This window comes from Boleophthalmus pectinirostris, unplaced genomic scaffold (assembly GCF_026225935.1).
Source record: "Boleophthalmus pectinirostris isolate CB_2022bp ecotype Guang Dong unplaced genomic scaffold, ASM2622593v1 HiC_scaffold_12, whole genome shotgun sequence".
Lineage (NCBI taxonomy): Eukaryota > Metazoa > Chordata > Actinopteri > Gobiiformes > Gobiidae > Boleophthalmus > Boleophthalmus pectinirostris.
This window is the reverse complement of record NW_026571018.1, coordinates 3,105,877-3,123,637: the sequence shown is the minus strand read 5'-3', so window position 1 is coordinate 3,123,637 and position 17,761 is coordinate 3,105,877. Positions and strand designations below refer to the sequence as shown.

The following is a 17,761-nucleotide window of genomic DNA, read 5'->3' as shown; positions in this document are numbered from 1 at the left end:
CTGCTTCAGTCTTAAACTAGGTTTAAACTAAGTCGAAACCAGGACTGAACCAGGACTAATTCGTTCCGTCCCTGAGTTGAACCCTGAGCTCGTGGATCAGTGTTTCCTCAAATCCTCGATCGGGCGTCGGCTGCTCTTCGTCTTGTGGATCGTGGAGTTCTGCGTCGGTACTTTCACTCGCGGTCACGGTCTACACGGGCACATCCTCCGGTCCGTCCCGACACTGAGAACCGTAACGATGGCATTTCACCGCTGCTGATATCGCCTTGATTTTAGCGAATTTGTCTGAAGAAAAACGAAAAACCCAACACTTCAATCCAGGTTTAAAAAAAACTTTGTGACGCGCTTTACTCACATTTGTACACAGTAAAATATTAGTTTTTTCCATGTTCTTCTCTCAAATATCTCTTACTCAAACATTTGAATGAAACAAAACACAACTCCAGGTCTGTTTTTGAGGAGGTAACAAGAAGTTAAGATGTTTTAAAGCTTACAAGAGTCAGTTTTGCGTAATATAGGACCTTTTAAAGGATGAAAAAAATTAAACTTGAAAGAAAAATCTACCAGGAATTTGAGGAATTGTCCAATGGGAAATGGAATGGAGATCAACTACTTCTGCTTTCTAGACGTTTTTTAAAATTTAATCTTTGTCAAACTGGATCAAACTATTCACAAAGGTCCTTTTCAAAACCACATGTTGCTTTATCATTTTAAAGAGGAGGTATTTTTTTCGTTTACGGGGAATTAACTGCGAACGCAAAACACATTTAGATCACCGTGTTACTCATTTATTGTTTCGGAAATGCTATACTCTCCGAAAATTATGGATTTACAAGCACGTTTTATGAGTTTCACCTTTCGTTTTCGATGCTCTGAGTCGCCCCTCCATTTTCTCTCCGCGCTAAGTCACCCCCCCCTTCAGAGCACACAACGAGGAAACGGTGTTAGAACGTCACAGAACGCCCCCCATTTTGAGCCAGTTTTGCATTCTACCCCCTCTTTAAAATGCAGGATTTCACGAAAAGTAAAATTATGTATTTGTTTTTCCACCAGGATCTGAAATGGAAAGGTTTTCTTACATTGTTTTTCTTTGTTTTGTGGTTTTGAAAATGTCCCGGTGTCTTCCATTCAGCTCAGACTCTTAAGTATTTTCTCCAGCGCAGCAGTGATGGGATTTACCACCGAAATATCAGGCACCCGAATGCATCATCACAAAACACTTCCATGTAAAAATAGTTTCAAGATCGACCAAAACTGAGTACAATTTTTTTTAAATGATCTAAACTTTTCGTACTCCACTGACATAAATTTTGGAAAATAGGACAAAAAAAAAGAATCATTTTCTGCCGAGATGTTTTAGATTACTTTAAAATCTCAAAATCTATCTAAATGAAAGATCCGTCTGACTCGTCTGTGCCAAACCAGCCCGATTTTGTGTTTCGGAATTTTGATTTGATTGGCCGTTCCGTCGCACTTTCTCGAGTTGGAGGTCGGTTTTTACGCAAGAGAACATGAAAAACGGGAAGTAAAATGATAAAAACAGAAAAGACTAAGTATTAGATTTAAGATTTGACTAAAAACGTTAAAGACGTTAACTGTCTTTTATTTAGTCTAAGCTGTCAGATGTGCTTTAACAGTTCCGCAGTGTGGCATTAATCAGTTACAGGTGTTTTCATAGCTAAAAAAAACTAAACGAAAACGTGCTGGTCCCCTTCTCTGCAGATATGACCTTTATGTCTCCATGGAGATAAACAAAACTGTAACAGTGGATGTACATTTCATTAAAAAAAAACACACACAAGGATGCATTATCGTGAATACATGTATCACTTCATCGCGCAATTCTTACTGGGAAGGATTTTCCGAAAAAGTGAGCATCAAACCTCCATGTTTGTTTTCCCAGTGGGATGTGTCTATTGTCAAAGTCGATCTTTTCAAGTCTTTTGAACCATATCACTTTTGTTTCTGGTTCTGATATTGTCATATTTGAGTTTTGGGATTCGGACATCGTAATTGTGTGGTTGTTGGATCCTAACAGCGGAAAATAGCTTGAAAAATGTGTTTGCGAACTCCATAGATGCAAAAGTGAATCAGATGTGTGTGACTCAAACCTCCGTTCAAACTGTTTCTCTTCCCAGCGGAATTGAAAAATAGTGAAAGGTGAAGGTGATGGGCAGGATTGATCCAAAGGAAACCTTTGTCTGACTAAGACAAGTTTACAGAGAACATTTTGTATGTGGAGCGACAACAAAACAAAATCCCGTTTGTTAAGTGAGAGGAGCAGAAGACAAACAGACTGAGCTGCACTTTCTTGTTCTTGTGGTTTTACAGCAACATCACGTCTTGGTCTCTTTGCAGTGGAAGGTGTTTCTTGGTGAACAGTTGGAACCTTTCACTTTGGCGTTGACTTTTTAAATTCGTAACCAAGGTTGAGCGAGAGATCGGGTTTTTGCTTTGATGGCTCCACATACAAAATGTTCCTTTCCTTTTTGGTTCTTCCTGTGGATCAATCCTGCCCATCACCTTCACCTTTCACTATTTTTCAATTCAGTTGGGAAGAGAAACAGTTTGAACAGAGGTTTGAGTCACACACATCTGATTCACTTTTGCATTTATGGAGTTCACAAACTTCCGAAGCCCATTTTCCACTGTTAGGATCCAACAACCACACAATTACGATGTCCGATCCCAGAACTAAAATATGACAATATCAGAAACGAAAGTGATATGGTTCAAAAGACTTGAAAAGATCGACTTTGACAATAGACACATCCCACTGGGAAAACAAACATGGAGGTTTGATGCTCACTTTTTCGGAGGATCGTTCCCAGTATGGATTGCGCGATGACCGGAAGTCCGAAATTCCCAATGCATGTATTCAGCAGGGGTTTAGTTTTCGAGTGTGACCGTGGTGACCGTTCGGGCAGTTTGACGTTGCGGTAAACCTCCCATCATGCTTCGCTCCTCTGTGGTTCTGCTGCTGACGCCGTTGTCCACGCATTTCCTGTTTCCTGATCATGTGACCCAAGCTCTGAGATCTGATTGGTCCAGACCCCGGGCTCCACCCAACAGGCCTTTCGTCATCGCCACGACGATGACGGCGACGACGATGCCTAAACGAATTACATTTTGAACCATTTAGAAATTTGATAATCATCGTATTTATTTATTTATTATTTATTTTTTATTTGAGTTGGAACCAAAGCACTTTGAGACGATTTAAACCTGACTGTCCGAAATAATGTAAAATATAAATTGTAAATACGGGACAGATGCTTATAGTTAGGCTCTAGGATGATTTAACTTTGGACTTTTTTTTTTTTCAAAATTTTCCAAAGTTGGAAAAAAATGCACTGAAAAAAATTGCAGCAGACAATTTAAAACATGAAAATTCCAAATGAAGTTTTTAGAATTTGAGAATTTAAAAGTATTCTCATCAACATTTTATTATATTTATAAATGTTTTTTTCCGAAGTCCGTCGTCCAGACACACCGCAGCATTTGGGAGGGCATCTGACGCACGGGGGATGAGGAGGGAGGGCGGGAGGGCATCCGGCACGTTTGGCCTGTTGGGCGGAGCGGCGGCGGCGGAGTTTCCTGGAGATATAAGCAGCAGCATAAGCCTTAAACAATATTATTCTGTAAATGTGTTTGTAGATTTAGTCTTTTCTGGACTGTTTCCGAGGGGTTTGTGAACGAGTGAATGAACGAACAAACTAAGGAGTGAGCGAACGAGTGCGCGAACTAACGAGCGAGTGAGAGATGAACAAAATGTACAAGTCAGCGAATGAACGAGTGAGTGAGTGTTCATTTATTCATTCGTCTCTTCACTCATTCAAACGAGTGAGCGAGTGAATGAACAAGTGAGCGAACAGACGAACGAATTAACTAGTAAGTGAACGAGTTCAGAAATGAACAGATGAACAAATGACCGAGTGAGTGAATGAATTCAGAGATGAACGAATGAATGAGTGAATGAGCAAGTGAGCGAGTGAATGAACGAGTGGGTGAATGAGTAGAGATGAACAAATGAATGAACGAGTGAACAGATGAACAAATGAGTGGGTGAATGAATTCAGAGATGAACAAATGAACGAGTGAATGAACAAGTGAGTGAGTGAATGAGTACAGAGATGAACAAATGAATGAATGAGTGAATGAACAGATGACTGAGTGAGCGAATGAACGAGTGAGCGAAAGAGTACAGAGATGAGCAAATGAACGAGTGAGTAGATGAGTAAAGAGACGAATGAGTGAACAGATGAATAAATGAACGAGTGAGCAAGTGAATGAACAAGTGACTGAACAGATGAATAAATGAACGAGTGAGTGAATGAGTACAGATGAACAAACGAATGAGTGCACAGACGAATGAACGAGTGAATGAGAGTATACGAGTGAGTGAATGAATGAAGAAACGAATGATTGAGTGAATGAGTGAACAGACGAATAAATAAATGAACGAGTGAGCAAGTGACTGAACAGATGAACGAATGAGTGAATGAGTACAGAGATGAACGAATGAGTGAACAGACAAACGAATGATTGAGTGAATGAGTGAACAAATGAACGAGTGACTGAGTGCACAGACGAACAAATGAATGAAAGAGTGAGCAAGTGAATGAACGAGTGAACAGGCAAACAAATGAAAGAACAAATGAGTGAGCAAATGAACAAGTGAGAGTAGATGAACGAGTGAGTGAACGAGCGCACAGACGAACAAATGAACACATTGAGTGAGTGAGGGTGAAGGAACAAGTGAGCGAGCGAATGAGTGCGAGAGCGAATGAACGAGTGAGCGAACAGACAAATGAGTGAACGAATGAACGAGTGAGCGAAAGAGAAAGTAAAAAACAAAGTGTCCGTGGCGCCTCTCGACTTTTAAACCTGTTTTTTTATGTGTTTGAAAAAATGACTGATGGCGGGAATTTGACGCAGTTTGTGAATAAATTAAGTTTATTGAGAATTATTTTACAAAGAAACACAAAACATCCCGAGTGTGTGTGAGTTATTTCAACGGGGGGGAAGGAAGAGTACTCAAGTAAAAGTACTGTTACTTCAAAATAATGTTACTCAAGCAGAAGTACAAAGTAGTGGATCCAAGAAAGTATTTGGTCTCATCTAGAACTTGAGCATTTTTGGTCTCGGTCTAGTCTCGGACGCTCGACAAGTGTGAACATATTTCACTACGGCCGGTGTAAGGTCAAAACTTTTGTGAAGTCATAGTTGACGCTTTGTGCACCTTGTTCCACCTTTAAAATGCCTCAAAAATAAAAGAATCAATCCATCTTTACTGACAATTCACCTAATTAGGACATACAGATACAAACAAAAAAGGGGAACTTTAATGTACAGGTGACAGGAGGTCCAAAAAACTGTCTGGCTCCACTCCACCCTCCCATGATGCACCTGCACACGTCTTACATGAGGAACCATAGACCACAAAATAATACACAAATTAAACATGACTTAAGTAAACTTATGATTAACATTAGTACAGAAGCCGAGAGGGGTCAAAACAAACGCAAACGCCGCAACAAATACAAATGCAACAACACAACAAAAAGCCACAACACACCAAAAAAAGCCACAATGGAAATGTGTTGTGTTTAATGTGTTGTGGCTTTTTAATGTGTTGTGGCATTTGCGTTTGTGTTGTGGCGTTTGTATTTGTTGCGGCGTTTGCATTAAAATAGAGTCCTGCGGTCATTTCCGTTGTGGCTTTTTTTGGTGTGTTGTGGCTTTTTAATGTGTTGTGGCTTTTTGATGTGTTGTGGCTTTTTGATGTGTTGTGGCTTTTTAATGTGTTGCGGCATTTGCGTTTGTGTTGTGGCGATTTGTATTTGTTGCGGCGTTTGCATTAAAATAGATTCCCGCAGTCACAAATACAAATGCGACAACACAACAAAAAGCCACAACAAACCAAAAAAAGCCACAATGGAAATGACCGCGGGATTCTATTTTAATGCAAATGCCGCAACAAATACAAACAACACAACGCAAACGCCGCAACACATTAAAAAGCCACAACAAACCAAAAAAAGCCACAATGGAAGTGACCGCGGGACTCTATTTTCCGACGGACCGATTAAGCGACAAGTGAAGAAGATGAACTACAATGTGAAAAGTAAAGGAACGGAGAAGTTGGAAACGTAAGTAAAATTAATTTATTGTTTTCTCATTATTCATTTCACGTTGTAGTTCTTCTTCCTCACTTGCCGCTTGATCGGTCCGTTGGAAAATAGAGTCCTGCGGTCACTTCCGTTGTGGCTTTTTAATGTGTTGCGTCTTTTGCGTTTGTGTTGTGGAGTTTGTATTTGTTGTGGCGTTTGCATTAAAATCGAGTCCCGCGGTCATTTCCGTTGTGGCTTTTTTTGGTTTGTTGTGGCTTTTTGTTGTGTTGTCGCATTTGTATTTGTTGCGGCGTTTGCGTTTGTTGTGACCCCTCTCGGCTTCCGTAGTTTTCCGCTGTTAGGATCCAACAACCACACAATTACGATGTCCGAATCCCAAAACTAAAATATGACAATATCAGAACCAGAAACAAAAGTGATATGGTTCAAAAGACTTGAAAAGATCGACTTTGACAATAGACACATCCCACTGGGAAAACAAACATGGAGGTTTAATGCTCACTTTTTCGGAAAATCCTTCCCAGTGTGAAGTCCGAAATTCTTGATGCGTATAAACTCAGATACCACCACGATAACGAGTCAGATGTTAAATTTTTCAGTTTATTGAAAAAAAAAAAAGTGCTTTTACATTTACAACAAAATGTCTTGATTTTCATTTTGAACAGATAAATAACATGATTAGTAAATACATCTCAAACAAACTATGACAAAGAAACTATGTTAAAAAGTATTAAAAAGTTAAAGTTACATTGAAATTTTAGCTTATTTAAAACTAATCATCTAAACAATAATAAAAACATTAGTAACACTGTAAAGACACGACGCAAAACTGAAACCGGAGTCTCATTTGAACAGGGTTTATACTCAAAACAAATCACATATGCAGGACAAACTTTGACTTTTCCTGAAAATTTTTAGATTTTCTTAAAGACATATTATGCAACGGCGTCTCAAAATTAAACTTTTTAGTATTGAGCATTGAGTATTGAGTGAGTAGAATTTTGCAGAATACGTCTCCTTTTACATTTAGAAATAGTTTAAAGTCTCGAAATTAAGTCTTGAAATGATAATATTCAAAATTCTGTTCTAAATTTTTGTTTGGTCCTGTTTTTAGAACTGGTCCAAACCAAACTCCAGATCAAATTAACTCCAAATCTAAAAAAAATTTACCACAAAATGAACCAGGACTAAACGAGGATTGAATCGGGACCAAACGAGAACTAAACCAAGACTCCACTGGAAAAAAAATCTGGATATTTGACCAGAAAAAACAGATTGGCAGCATTTGGCAAAAGTCTTTGGGCTTTGTTTATGAAATATCATTTGTTTCAGTCAAAATTCAGAGTAAGATTCACAGTGAAAACCCAAGTCTGTCGTCTTTAGTTCTGTGTCTGTGGTCTGGTTTAGACTTCTCTTTGGAGTTACTGTGCGTTAGTTTATTTTACTCTACATATTACTCTGATTTCTGATTAATGTTCTAATGTTTCCTCACCAAAAACAGACTGGGAGTTTTGTTTTGTTTCATTCACACATGTTTAACACACAAACCTGCACATTTAGGGACCAGGGGCCTTATTTATAAAGCTCGTTACGCTCACATCTTTGCGTCGTCTTTATGCCACCTGCAGGATTTATGAAACTCGTCCCAAACGCAGCGCTTTGCTTAACTCTACATCAGGGGTCTCCAACCTGTAGCTCGGGAGAAACCAGTAGCTCTCCACCCAACAGATTTCTGAATTATATGTAATGCACTTAATAATTAAAATCTGATTAACTACCTTTGTAAATGTATAATTTTTATACCTAAATTGTGCACTAATAAATGAATAATGGTTTATGTTTAATAGGCATCTAAATGTATCCCGTCCAGAGCAACCCATAGCTCTTCTTGTTTCTCCATTTCTTGTGGCAACTAAAATGAGTAGTTCTCTGGTCTTTTCGTTTCATGAAGGTACCTCACCAGAGGAAAAAGGTGAGATAAACACCAACTCGGGACCTCCTGTAAACTCTACGCAAAGTCTGGAGACACGGGGAAAAAGTGACACTCGTGGAGAGGAGCAGAAGTGAAGAGAGTTTGAGGAAGAGTTTGATCAGGAACTTAACAGGAAATCCACATATATAAAAGAATTACCTTCAGATTTTAAGTATTTGGTTTGCCAAAACAGGCAGAAGGGCTGTTTATTTCACTCATTATTCTCCACAATATTATACTTTTGAAACTCGTGCACGAGCGCGGCCACGTTCCCAGTGCAGCGCAGAGTCTCCCACAGTCCACACCGCGACCACAGACTTCTATAAAACACAGACTGTGACCAACACAGAGGACGAAATAATGACCAGAGCTCAGACAAAACTCTTCTAGGGTCAAAATGATAATTTGAACCCTGGTCTGCGGTAGACTGATTCATCAGACGGTTTCATTTCGTAGAAACCATCTGATCTCGCAGTGTTAGGATTCGTTCGCTCGACGGTAGGCAGGTACTTTTTAAAATTTAACCAATCGCTGCTATTTGGTCATGAAGGAAGAAGGACAATAACATCTTTCCCTTTGATAAAATTCACCAAACATTCTCTCTGTTCCGGCTTTAAATCCTCGATCTCGGGAATCGTTGCCAACACAGAATGTCTGTCTCTTCGCTGATTGGCTGGTGCCCGAACTCACACTTCCGGGGTTTTTGTAAACTGTCTAGTGTTTTCTGATTCCTGATCTAGTTCCTGGAGAGAAATAAAATTGAGCGGAGGAACTAAGTTGGAGACCCCTGATGTAAAGACTAATTTTTCTATTAATCAACTAATCTATTGACAATTTGATGAATTGGTTAATTAAATTATAACTTTTTATAGAACCATTTGCTACAAAAGATTCATCCTGTTGTTTTTATTAGTTAGACCAGAGTTGGGCAAACATTTTGAGGGCTCTAAGATATGACGGAGCAAATGGATGGAGTTTTTTGGTAATCCACCTCATAAGAGAAAAAAATATTCCACGTTACTAAAATATTCCATAACTCAAAAGCAAAAGCATAAAGCAACCAAATATCTGTCTTTCAAGTCCCACAGTATTTACAATTTATTGAAATGACACTGAAAATTATTATTATTATTCAAGTTTGGCGGGCAGGATTAAAGAGATTAAAGGGCCGTGGAAGTGTATTTTGTCTTGTAGGAAGGAACGGAAAGAAAACAGCTAAAAGAAAACATCGAAGACACCTCACCTTGCACATTTTAGTGTTCGGTGCTTCAAAACGGCAAATTTCAAACGTGTGAATGAAGCAAAACATGAGTCCAGGTCTGTTTTTGATGAGGTAACAACATTAGAACACGGGTTAAAGCTCACAAGAGTCAGTGTTGTGTGATGCAGGAGCTTCGCGGTTGTTCTCCTGTCGTCCAGTTATTGTCTCGGGTCTTCGGGTGTTTGGGGTTGGTTAGTTTTTCTTGTCGGCGTCGCCCTGCGTCTGCTCTGCGCCGGCCCCGTCTGTGGTGAGCGCCGGTTTGGAGGTGAGGGTGATGGGGACCACGCGCTCTTTGCCTCCCTCCAGCGCTTTGTTCTGCGGCGCCGTGATCTGAAGACGACCCCCGACCAGAGAACAGCTCACGGACTCCGGGTTCACACCCTGAGGAAGGTCGAACTCCTGCCGGAACTCCTGACACCTGAAACACCAGACAGACAAGTCACGCTTCAACTCTAACAACTACTACTGCTACTACTACTATACTGATACTGCTACTACTACTACTACTACTACTGCTACTACTACTACTACTACTACTACTACTACTACTACTACTGCTACTGCTACTACTACTACTACTACTACTACTACTACTACTGTACTATACTACTACTACTACTACTACTACTGCTACTACTACTACTACTACTACTGCTACTACTACTACTACTACTACTGCTACTACTACTACTACTACTACTACTACTACTACTACTACTACTGCTACTGCTACTACTACTACTACTACTACTACTACTACTACTACTACTGATACTGATACTACTACTACTACTACTACTACTACTACTACTACTACTACTGCTACTACTACTGCTACTACTACTACTACTACTGATACTACTACTACTACTACTACTGATACTGATACTGATACTACTACTACTACTACTACTACTACTGCTACTACTACTACTACTACTACTGATACTGCTACTACTACTACTGCTACTACTACTACTACTACTGATACTACTACTACTACTACTACTACTACTACTACTACTACTACTACTACCACTACTACTACTAGTTCTACTACTGCTACAAATACTGCTGTGAGCCTCATCATTTTGGTCTTAAATGTTTGTATTAACTCGCTCTACAAAAGAGTCGTGGTTTTAAGTTTTGTTTCTGCAAAACGTAAACAAATGTGCTCAAAGCTGTTGTGGAGAGGGAACGATTACAGACGCAGAAACCACGTGTCTGGACGCAAATCGTTTTCGATACGGTGATACGAGGATTCGTTTCAGCGTAAACATCGTCTTAGTCCACTTCTTTTATACAGTCTATGGTTGTCAGAAAAATAACGTAACAAAATATACCCAAAAAAACACTTTGAACGATATCGATGCTCTATCACAATACGATATTTCGATATTTCTCCCTGTGGGTCCGGCGTCTTACCTGTACGAGTAGGAGCCCTTCCCGTCGTCCTGCTTCTTCTCAGTTTTCCCGCTCACTCGGAGTTTGCGGCCGACCTGTTTGACTGACAGCTCTTCCGGAGAGAAATCCGACGTGTCCAGGCTCAGGGCGAAGGCGCTGTCGTTGTCTTTGGCCAGATTCTCCACGGCGACGGGCCTGAAGGTGGCGCCAGAGGAGGACGGGAGCGCGTGGTCGATCTGCTCGAAGATGCGCTGGTGCAGTCGCTCCATGTACTCCATGTTGTGACGCATTTCCTGAAGGTGAAGGAAACAAACGCACCCTGAGCAACAGAACTGAACCAGGACTAAAACAAAACTAAACCAGGACTAAACCAAGACTGAACCAGGACTGAATCAGGACTAAACCAGGATTAAAACAGGACTGAACCAGGACTAAAACAGGACTAAATCGAGACTAAACCAACACTAAACAAGGACTAAATGAGAAATAAACCCAAGACAAAACCAGGACTAAACCAGGTCTAAATCAAGACTAAACCAGGACTAAACCAGGACTGAACCAGGATGGAACCAGGACTAAAACAAGATTGAACCAGGACTGAACCTGGACTAAATCGAGACTAAACCAAGACTCAACAAGGACTAAAGGAGAAATAAACCCAAAGCTGAACCAGGACTAAACCAGGTCTAAACCAGGACTGAACCAGGACTAAACCAGGACTAAACCAGGACTGAACCAGGTCTAAACCAGGACTGAACCAGGACTAAACCAGGATTGACCCAAGATTGAACCAGGACTGAACCTTGACTAAATCGAGACTAAACCAAGACTAAATCAAGACTATTCCAGGACTAAACCAAAAGTAAACCCAATACAGAACCAGGACTAGACCAGGACTAAACTAGGAGCGAAACAGGGCAGAAACAAGACTGAACCAGGACTGAACCAGGACTAAATTAAGACTAAACGAGAAGTAAATCCAAGACAGAACCAGGATTAACTCAAGACTAAAACAGGACTAAATCTGAAGTAAACCCAGGACTGAACTAGGACTAAAACAAGACTAAACAACACAGAACCAGGACTGAACCAGAACTAGATCAGGACTAAACCCAGACTGCAGTACCTGACCCGTACCTCTAGGTGGCGCAGCACGTCTTGCTCCATGTTGTAGAAGAGCGGGCGCGTCTCGGGCCAGAGGCTGCGGGCGAGCGGCCACAGGGGGTCCGCGAGGGGCGAGTGGAACCGGGGGCACAGCATGATGCAAGGAAAAAAAAATAAAAATCCTCCGAGGTCCGAGGAAAGAAAAAAAAATGTCCGAGGATAAAGTTCCAGACGCGGCTTTTGTAATCGTTTGTTTTGACGCTTTTCTCCGCGCGTCGTCGGTTCCGTTCGCGTGTCTTTCGCGTGTGTTTCGCTTCTCGTCGCTCGTCCAGGGGAGCTCCGGGGCCGATGCACTGACGCCCTGCCCGCCTCTGGAGCTTTTATAGCCGCCGCAGCCCCTCCCTCCGCCGGGGGGGAAGGTTCCAGCGCATTCTCCGGCGCTGAGTCCGGAGAAGACGCGACAGATCCGGGCGTTTCCACGGAGCGCGGACGGACTGACGCGAAGGAAATCTGAGGAAATCCGTGATGTTTGGTTCTAAAATAAAAGAGATCAGACGTGTTTACGGTTTTACTCCCAGTTTTGAGCCCCGTGTCCCCAAAATGAGTGATTTGGTCCGTTTTTGTTTTTTTTCACAACAAACGTCCCAATTTTTGACCGATCTGATCCCTGATAACCGCAAAAAGAGGATTAAACCAGGACTAAACCAGGACTAAACCAGGACTAAACCAGGACTAAACCAGGACTAAACCAGGACTAAACCAGGACTAAACCAGGACTAAACCAGGAACTAAACCAGGACTAAACAGGACAAACCAGGACTGAACCAGGACTAAACCAGGACTAACCAGGACTAAACCAGGACTAAACCAGGACTAAACCAGGACTAAACCAGGACTGAACCAGGACTAAACCAGGACTGAACCAGGACTAAAACCAGGACTAACCAGGACTAAACCAGGACTAAACCAGACTGAAACCAGGACTGAACCAGGACTAAACCAGGTCTAAACCAGGACTAAACCAGGACTAAACCAGGACTAAACCAGGTCTAAACCAGGACTAAACCAGGACTGAACCAGGACTAAACCAGGACTGAACCAGGACTAAAAACCAGGACTAAACCAGGACTAAACCAGGACTAAAACCAGGAAAACCAGGACTGAACCAGGACTAAACCAGGACTGAAACCAGGTCTAAACCAGGTCTAAACCAGGACTGAACCAGGACTGAACCAGGTCTAAACCAGGACTGAACCAGGACTGAACCAGGACTAAAGCAGGACCAAAACAAGACTAAACCAGGACTGAACCAGGTCTAAACCAAGACTGAACCAGGACTAAACCGGGACTAAACCGGGACTAAACCGGGACTAAACCAGGACTGAACCAGGACTAAACCAGGACTGAACCAGGACTAAACCAGGACTAAACCAGGACTGAACCAGGACTAAACCAGGACTAAACCAGGACTGAACCAGGACTAAACCAGGACTGAACCAGGTCTAAACCAGGTCTAAACCAGGACTGAACCAGGACTGAACCAGGTCTAAACCAGGACTGAACCAGAACTGAACCAGGACTGAACCAGGACTAAAGCAGGACCAAAACAAGACTAAACCAGGACTGAACCAGGTCTAAACCAAGACTGAACCGGGACTAAACCGGGTCTAAACCGGGACTGAACCGGGTCTAAACCAGAAAATACAGAAAAGTTGCTTAAAAACGACCAAAACACAAAGAAACTGTGACTATATTGACTCAAACGTGTAATAATTTCACAATTTTATTATTATCAACCACAACAAACCGGAGATGTTCCAGTTTTTTATTTTGAATATCTGGTCACCATATTCTAAAATAAAGTTAAATGGTTAAATAAAGTTATAATGGAAAAGTTTTGGTTATTTCAGCAGCGTGTCTTTGTTTGTGACTGTAGAAAAAAAAAAAAAATCTAATCAGAAAGGAAACAGGTCTAAAAAGATCTAAAAGTGTTACTGTTTCTTTTAAGTTGATTTGTGTTTATTTTGGGTTTCCTGATTTCACAATGGACTCTGTGTCCGTGTTTATCCGGTCTTATTCCGAGATTATTCTGAGATTATTCCCAATTTATTGCGAGTTTATTCCTAGTTTATAGCAAGTTTATTTTCAGTTTATTCCCAGTTTATTCCGAGTTTATTATGAGTTTATTCCCAATTTATTGTGAGTTTATTCCCAGTTTATTGTGATTTTATTCCCAGTTTATTGTGATTTTATTCCCAGTTTATTATGGGTTTATTCCCAATTTACCGTGAGTTTATTCCCAGTTTATTGTGATTTTATTCCCAGTTTATTATGAGTTTATTCCTGGTTTATTCTCAGTTTATTGTGAGTTTATTCCCAGTTTATAGCGAGTTTATTTTCAGTTTATTCCCAGTTTATTATGAGTTTATTCCCAATTTATTGTGAGTTTATTCCCAGTTTATTATGAGTTTATTCACAATTTATTGTAAATTTATTCCCAGTTTATTGTGATTTTATTCCCAGTTTATTGTGATTTTATTCCCAGTTTATTGCGAGTGTATTCCCAGTTTATTATGAATTTATTCCCAGTTTATTATGAGTTTATTCCCAGTTTCTTATGAGTTTATTCCCAGTTATTGTGAGTTTATTCCCAGTTTATTATGAGTTTATTCCCAGTTTCTTATGAGTTTATTCCCAGTTTATTATGAATTTATTCCCAGTTTGTTATGAGTTTATTCCCAGTTTATTGTGAGTTTATTCCCAGTTTATTCTGATTTTATTCCCAGTTTATTGCGAGTGTATTCCCAGTTTCTTCCGAGTTTATTCTGAGTTTATTCCGTGCGTCAGAGGTCAGGTATGAGCTGTGGTCACTGTGACAAAGAGTTTATTAAAGACGATGAGAGAAGAGTCTGAAATAGAGCCGAGCGCGGAGGGAATGTGGCAGCAGCTCGACAGCTGACCGCCCCCGACCCCCCCACACTGACCTCACCGGCTCCTGTCACTGCCGTCACTGCTCCTGTCACTGTCACTGCTCCTGTCACTGCTCCTGTCACTGTCACTGCTCCTGTCACTGCTCCTGTCATTTCATTATATTTAGTCGCAGTTCCATTATTTTTCCTGAGTGACGCTGACATGATTTTAAAAAGGTCAATGACGTGTTAACTGTGAACAGATGATTTAGATCACCATGTCACCGACCAACGCACTGACGTGTTTTTTAAGTTTTTGTTTTGTTTTTGACACGCTCCCTATGCAAAGTCACTCCCCCTTCAGAGTGCTGCATCCTGCTAATGAAACTGTTTGTGACGTAGTGTTGTGAATCGTGTTTTTGTGTATTTATGTCCGGTGAATACTTCCACTTTAAGCATTCAGAGCAGCGTAACAGTGCAGCGCCCCCTTATGGAAGTTTGGACTCTTTAAATGACAAATGTCAATATTCCAAATATACTTTGTACTATGACGCTCATGTCAGATGTGCGTGTTCGGAAGTGTTTACAGTTTCCGTAGTGTAGTGGTTATCACGTTCGCCTCACACGCGAAAGGTCCCCGGTTCGAAACCGGGCGGAAACAACTTTTCGTTTCCAGGATCACTGTTGTCATCACAAACTCGACATTCAGATTCTGCTGATTCTGGGTTTTACGACAGTGAGTCCCGCTCCTCCTACAGCACCTGTGCTAGAAATAATAGTAAACAGAACAGTATTATTGTTACTTCTATTTCAACTACAAGTAGAAGTACAACTACAAGTAGAACTACAGCGGCCACTGTGAGCACGTTTATCTCTCGCTGTAACTTGGGGTTTATATTCTTCTGTTAAACTCGTTCAGGAGCTGATAAATAATAAATAAATAATAAATAAATAAATAATTACAGATTTGTAAAACATAATTCCTTTTACACACTTTACTTTGTTTAATTTCTAATAATTAAATTCAGAAAAACAAAAACAAAATAGTTGTTTCAAGAAAACGTTGAGTGTTTCCGCCCGGTTTCGAACCGGGGACCTTTCGCGTGTTAGGCGAACGTGATAACCACTACACTACGGAAACGGTGATCTTATGAACGAACGCCTTTCAAAATAAATGACTGCGTGTTTCACACGCATAATCACATAAAGGTTTAAAATAAATCCATGCACAAAAGTGAAACAGAAGGGCCCGATGTTTCAGCCAGAGCAATAATAAACACCACTCCACCACTTCATCTGTGGTGTGGTCTGTTAAAAATTAAACTTGTATTGTAAAAGTCTTCACGGTTTCCGTAGTGTAGTGGTTATCACGTTCGCCTCACACGCGAAAGGTCCCCGGTTCGAAACCGGGCGGAAACAATGAACTTTTTCTTGAAATAGGCAGTTTCACCGCATGAAGAACCATGAACAGCCGCATCTTTCCACAGTCAAAGATCCTCCATAGAGCGTCCTGTTCCTGAGTGGTGCCTTTCGCTTTGGCGTTGACTTTTTAAATTCGTAACCGAGGTTGAGCGAGGGATCGGGATTTTGTTTTGTCGTCGCTCCACATACAAAATGTTCACTGTAAACTCGGGATGATTTCTTCGGCAGCCAAAGGTTTCCTTTTTGGTCCTTCCTGTGGATCAATCCTGCCCATCGCCTTCACCTTCTGTCCTGTGAAGGTTCATGTAGATCGTGCACTGTCCCTGTGTCATAAATAAACTAAATAAATAAAAATTTAATAAATAAAACTATCGCTAACTTTAATCTAAACTTCGTGTCTTTACAGTCTCCCAGTATTTGGCTTTTGTATTACAGTTGCAGCATTTGTCCTGTAGGAGGAGGCAGAAACCACGGAATAAAGAATGACAAGAAGATCTCCTTAATCTGCTGAATGTATCTGTTAAAGTCTAAAGTCTACAATAACAAAGGAAATATCACAGACAATATGTAACCTATATTAATTTTATTAATTAATTTATCGATTCTACATGAATACTAAGTAATATATGAATTTAGTTTTGAATTTTGTTCTTATTTTTTAACCACATTTCGTCATGTCTGAGTTTTTTTTTTTTTCTTTCTAAAATAAGGCACATGTGCCCACATTTTCCTTATCCTTTCCTTTATCATTAATTTGCATCAGATTTTATCCCGATACAGATGTAATGTAGAGGTCGTGGTGCAAAGTACCCGAGGTTGAAATTACTCTGAATCTGAATCATCCCTTTAAGTGCGGTATAAAAATAAAAATGACTTGACTTACAGTTTTATTTTGAGAAAAGTCTTAGAAATTTGGTAACATAGGACTGAACATAGGGCCCAATTTTCTACATTTTCAGTAAAAATAATAAGGGAACTTAGGGCTGTAGGAACATAAGGCTGACCCCCATCCATCTAAACCAGCAACGATTTAACCAAATTTATGGTTATCCTGTATCTGCTCCGATATTTAGATAAACTTATCTCGGTGTCGTCTTTTACACACTCTATGGTCCCGTGTTTTACTCATCATCATCATCATCATCATCATCATCATCATCATCTTTATTCCAGACTCATGGTCCATTTAAAAAACAGACAAGGACAGTGACAAAACAAAACAATAAACATTCATGTTTTTAAAAGACGACCACACCAGTGTCTCCACATGTTGGACTGATACCTTATTGCACTGAATCTCAAATTTGTGATTGACATTATTGTTTCAGTGTCTGATTTGTTGAGTCTGCAGATAAAACTGTACATTAAAGTTCTTAGTGCAGCTTGCAGAGTGTTCACTCAAGCAGAAACAAATATTTCAGTCGCACTCGTCCATCGTGGCTCCTCAAAAGCTCCGTAAAGCGTCACTGTAAACACCTGCAGTCTGTGCAAACTGGCTTTTTTATAATTAGTCCAGAGGTGAGCTGTGTACAACGGTGAACAATATGATTTAAAC

At 40.5% G+C, this 17,761-nt stretch overlaps 1 protein-coding gene and 3 non-coding genes across 4 annotated transcripts; 2 read left to right on the top strand and 2 right to left on the bottom strand.

Annotated features, from left to right (window-relative positions):
* Positions 1-9,179: 9,179 nt before the first annotated feature.
* On the bottom strand, positions 9,180-12,238 carry hspb9l (heat shock protein, alpha-crystallin-related, b9-like). Its single transcript, XM_020941126.2, has 3 exons — positions 11,909-12,238; positions 10,793-11,064; positions 9,180-9,785 (listed from the first exon to the last, which is right to left on the bottom strand). Exons 1-3 carry the CDS (start codon positions 12,029-12,031, stop codon positions 9,560-9,562), a joined length of 621 nt encoding a protein of 206 aa, XP_020796785.1. The 5' UTR covers positions 12,032-12,238; the 3' UTR covers positions 9,180-9,559.
* Positions 12,239-15,372: 3,134 nt separating this feature from the next.
* trnav-cac (transfer RNA valine (anticodon CAC)) lies at positions 15,373-15,445 on the top strand. Its single transcript has one exon. It is a non-coding gene; the product is annotated as a tRNA-Val (tRNA).
* A 407-nt stretch (positions 15,446-15,852) lies between these two features.
* Positions 15,853-15,925, bottom strand: trnav-aac (transfer RNA valine (anticodon AAC)). Its single transcript has one exon. It is a non-coding gene; the product is annotated as a tRNA-Val (tRNA).
* Positions 15,926-16,130: 205 nt separating this feature from the next.
* On the top strand, positions 16,131-16,203 carry trnav-cac (transfer RNA valine (anticodon CAC)). The gene has a single exon. It is a non-coding gene; the product is annotated as a tRNA-Val (tRNA).
* The last annotated feature ends 1,558 nt before the right edge of the window (positions 16,204-17,761 follow it).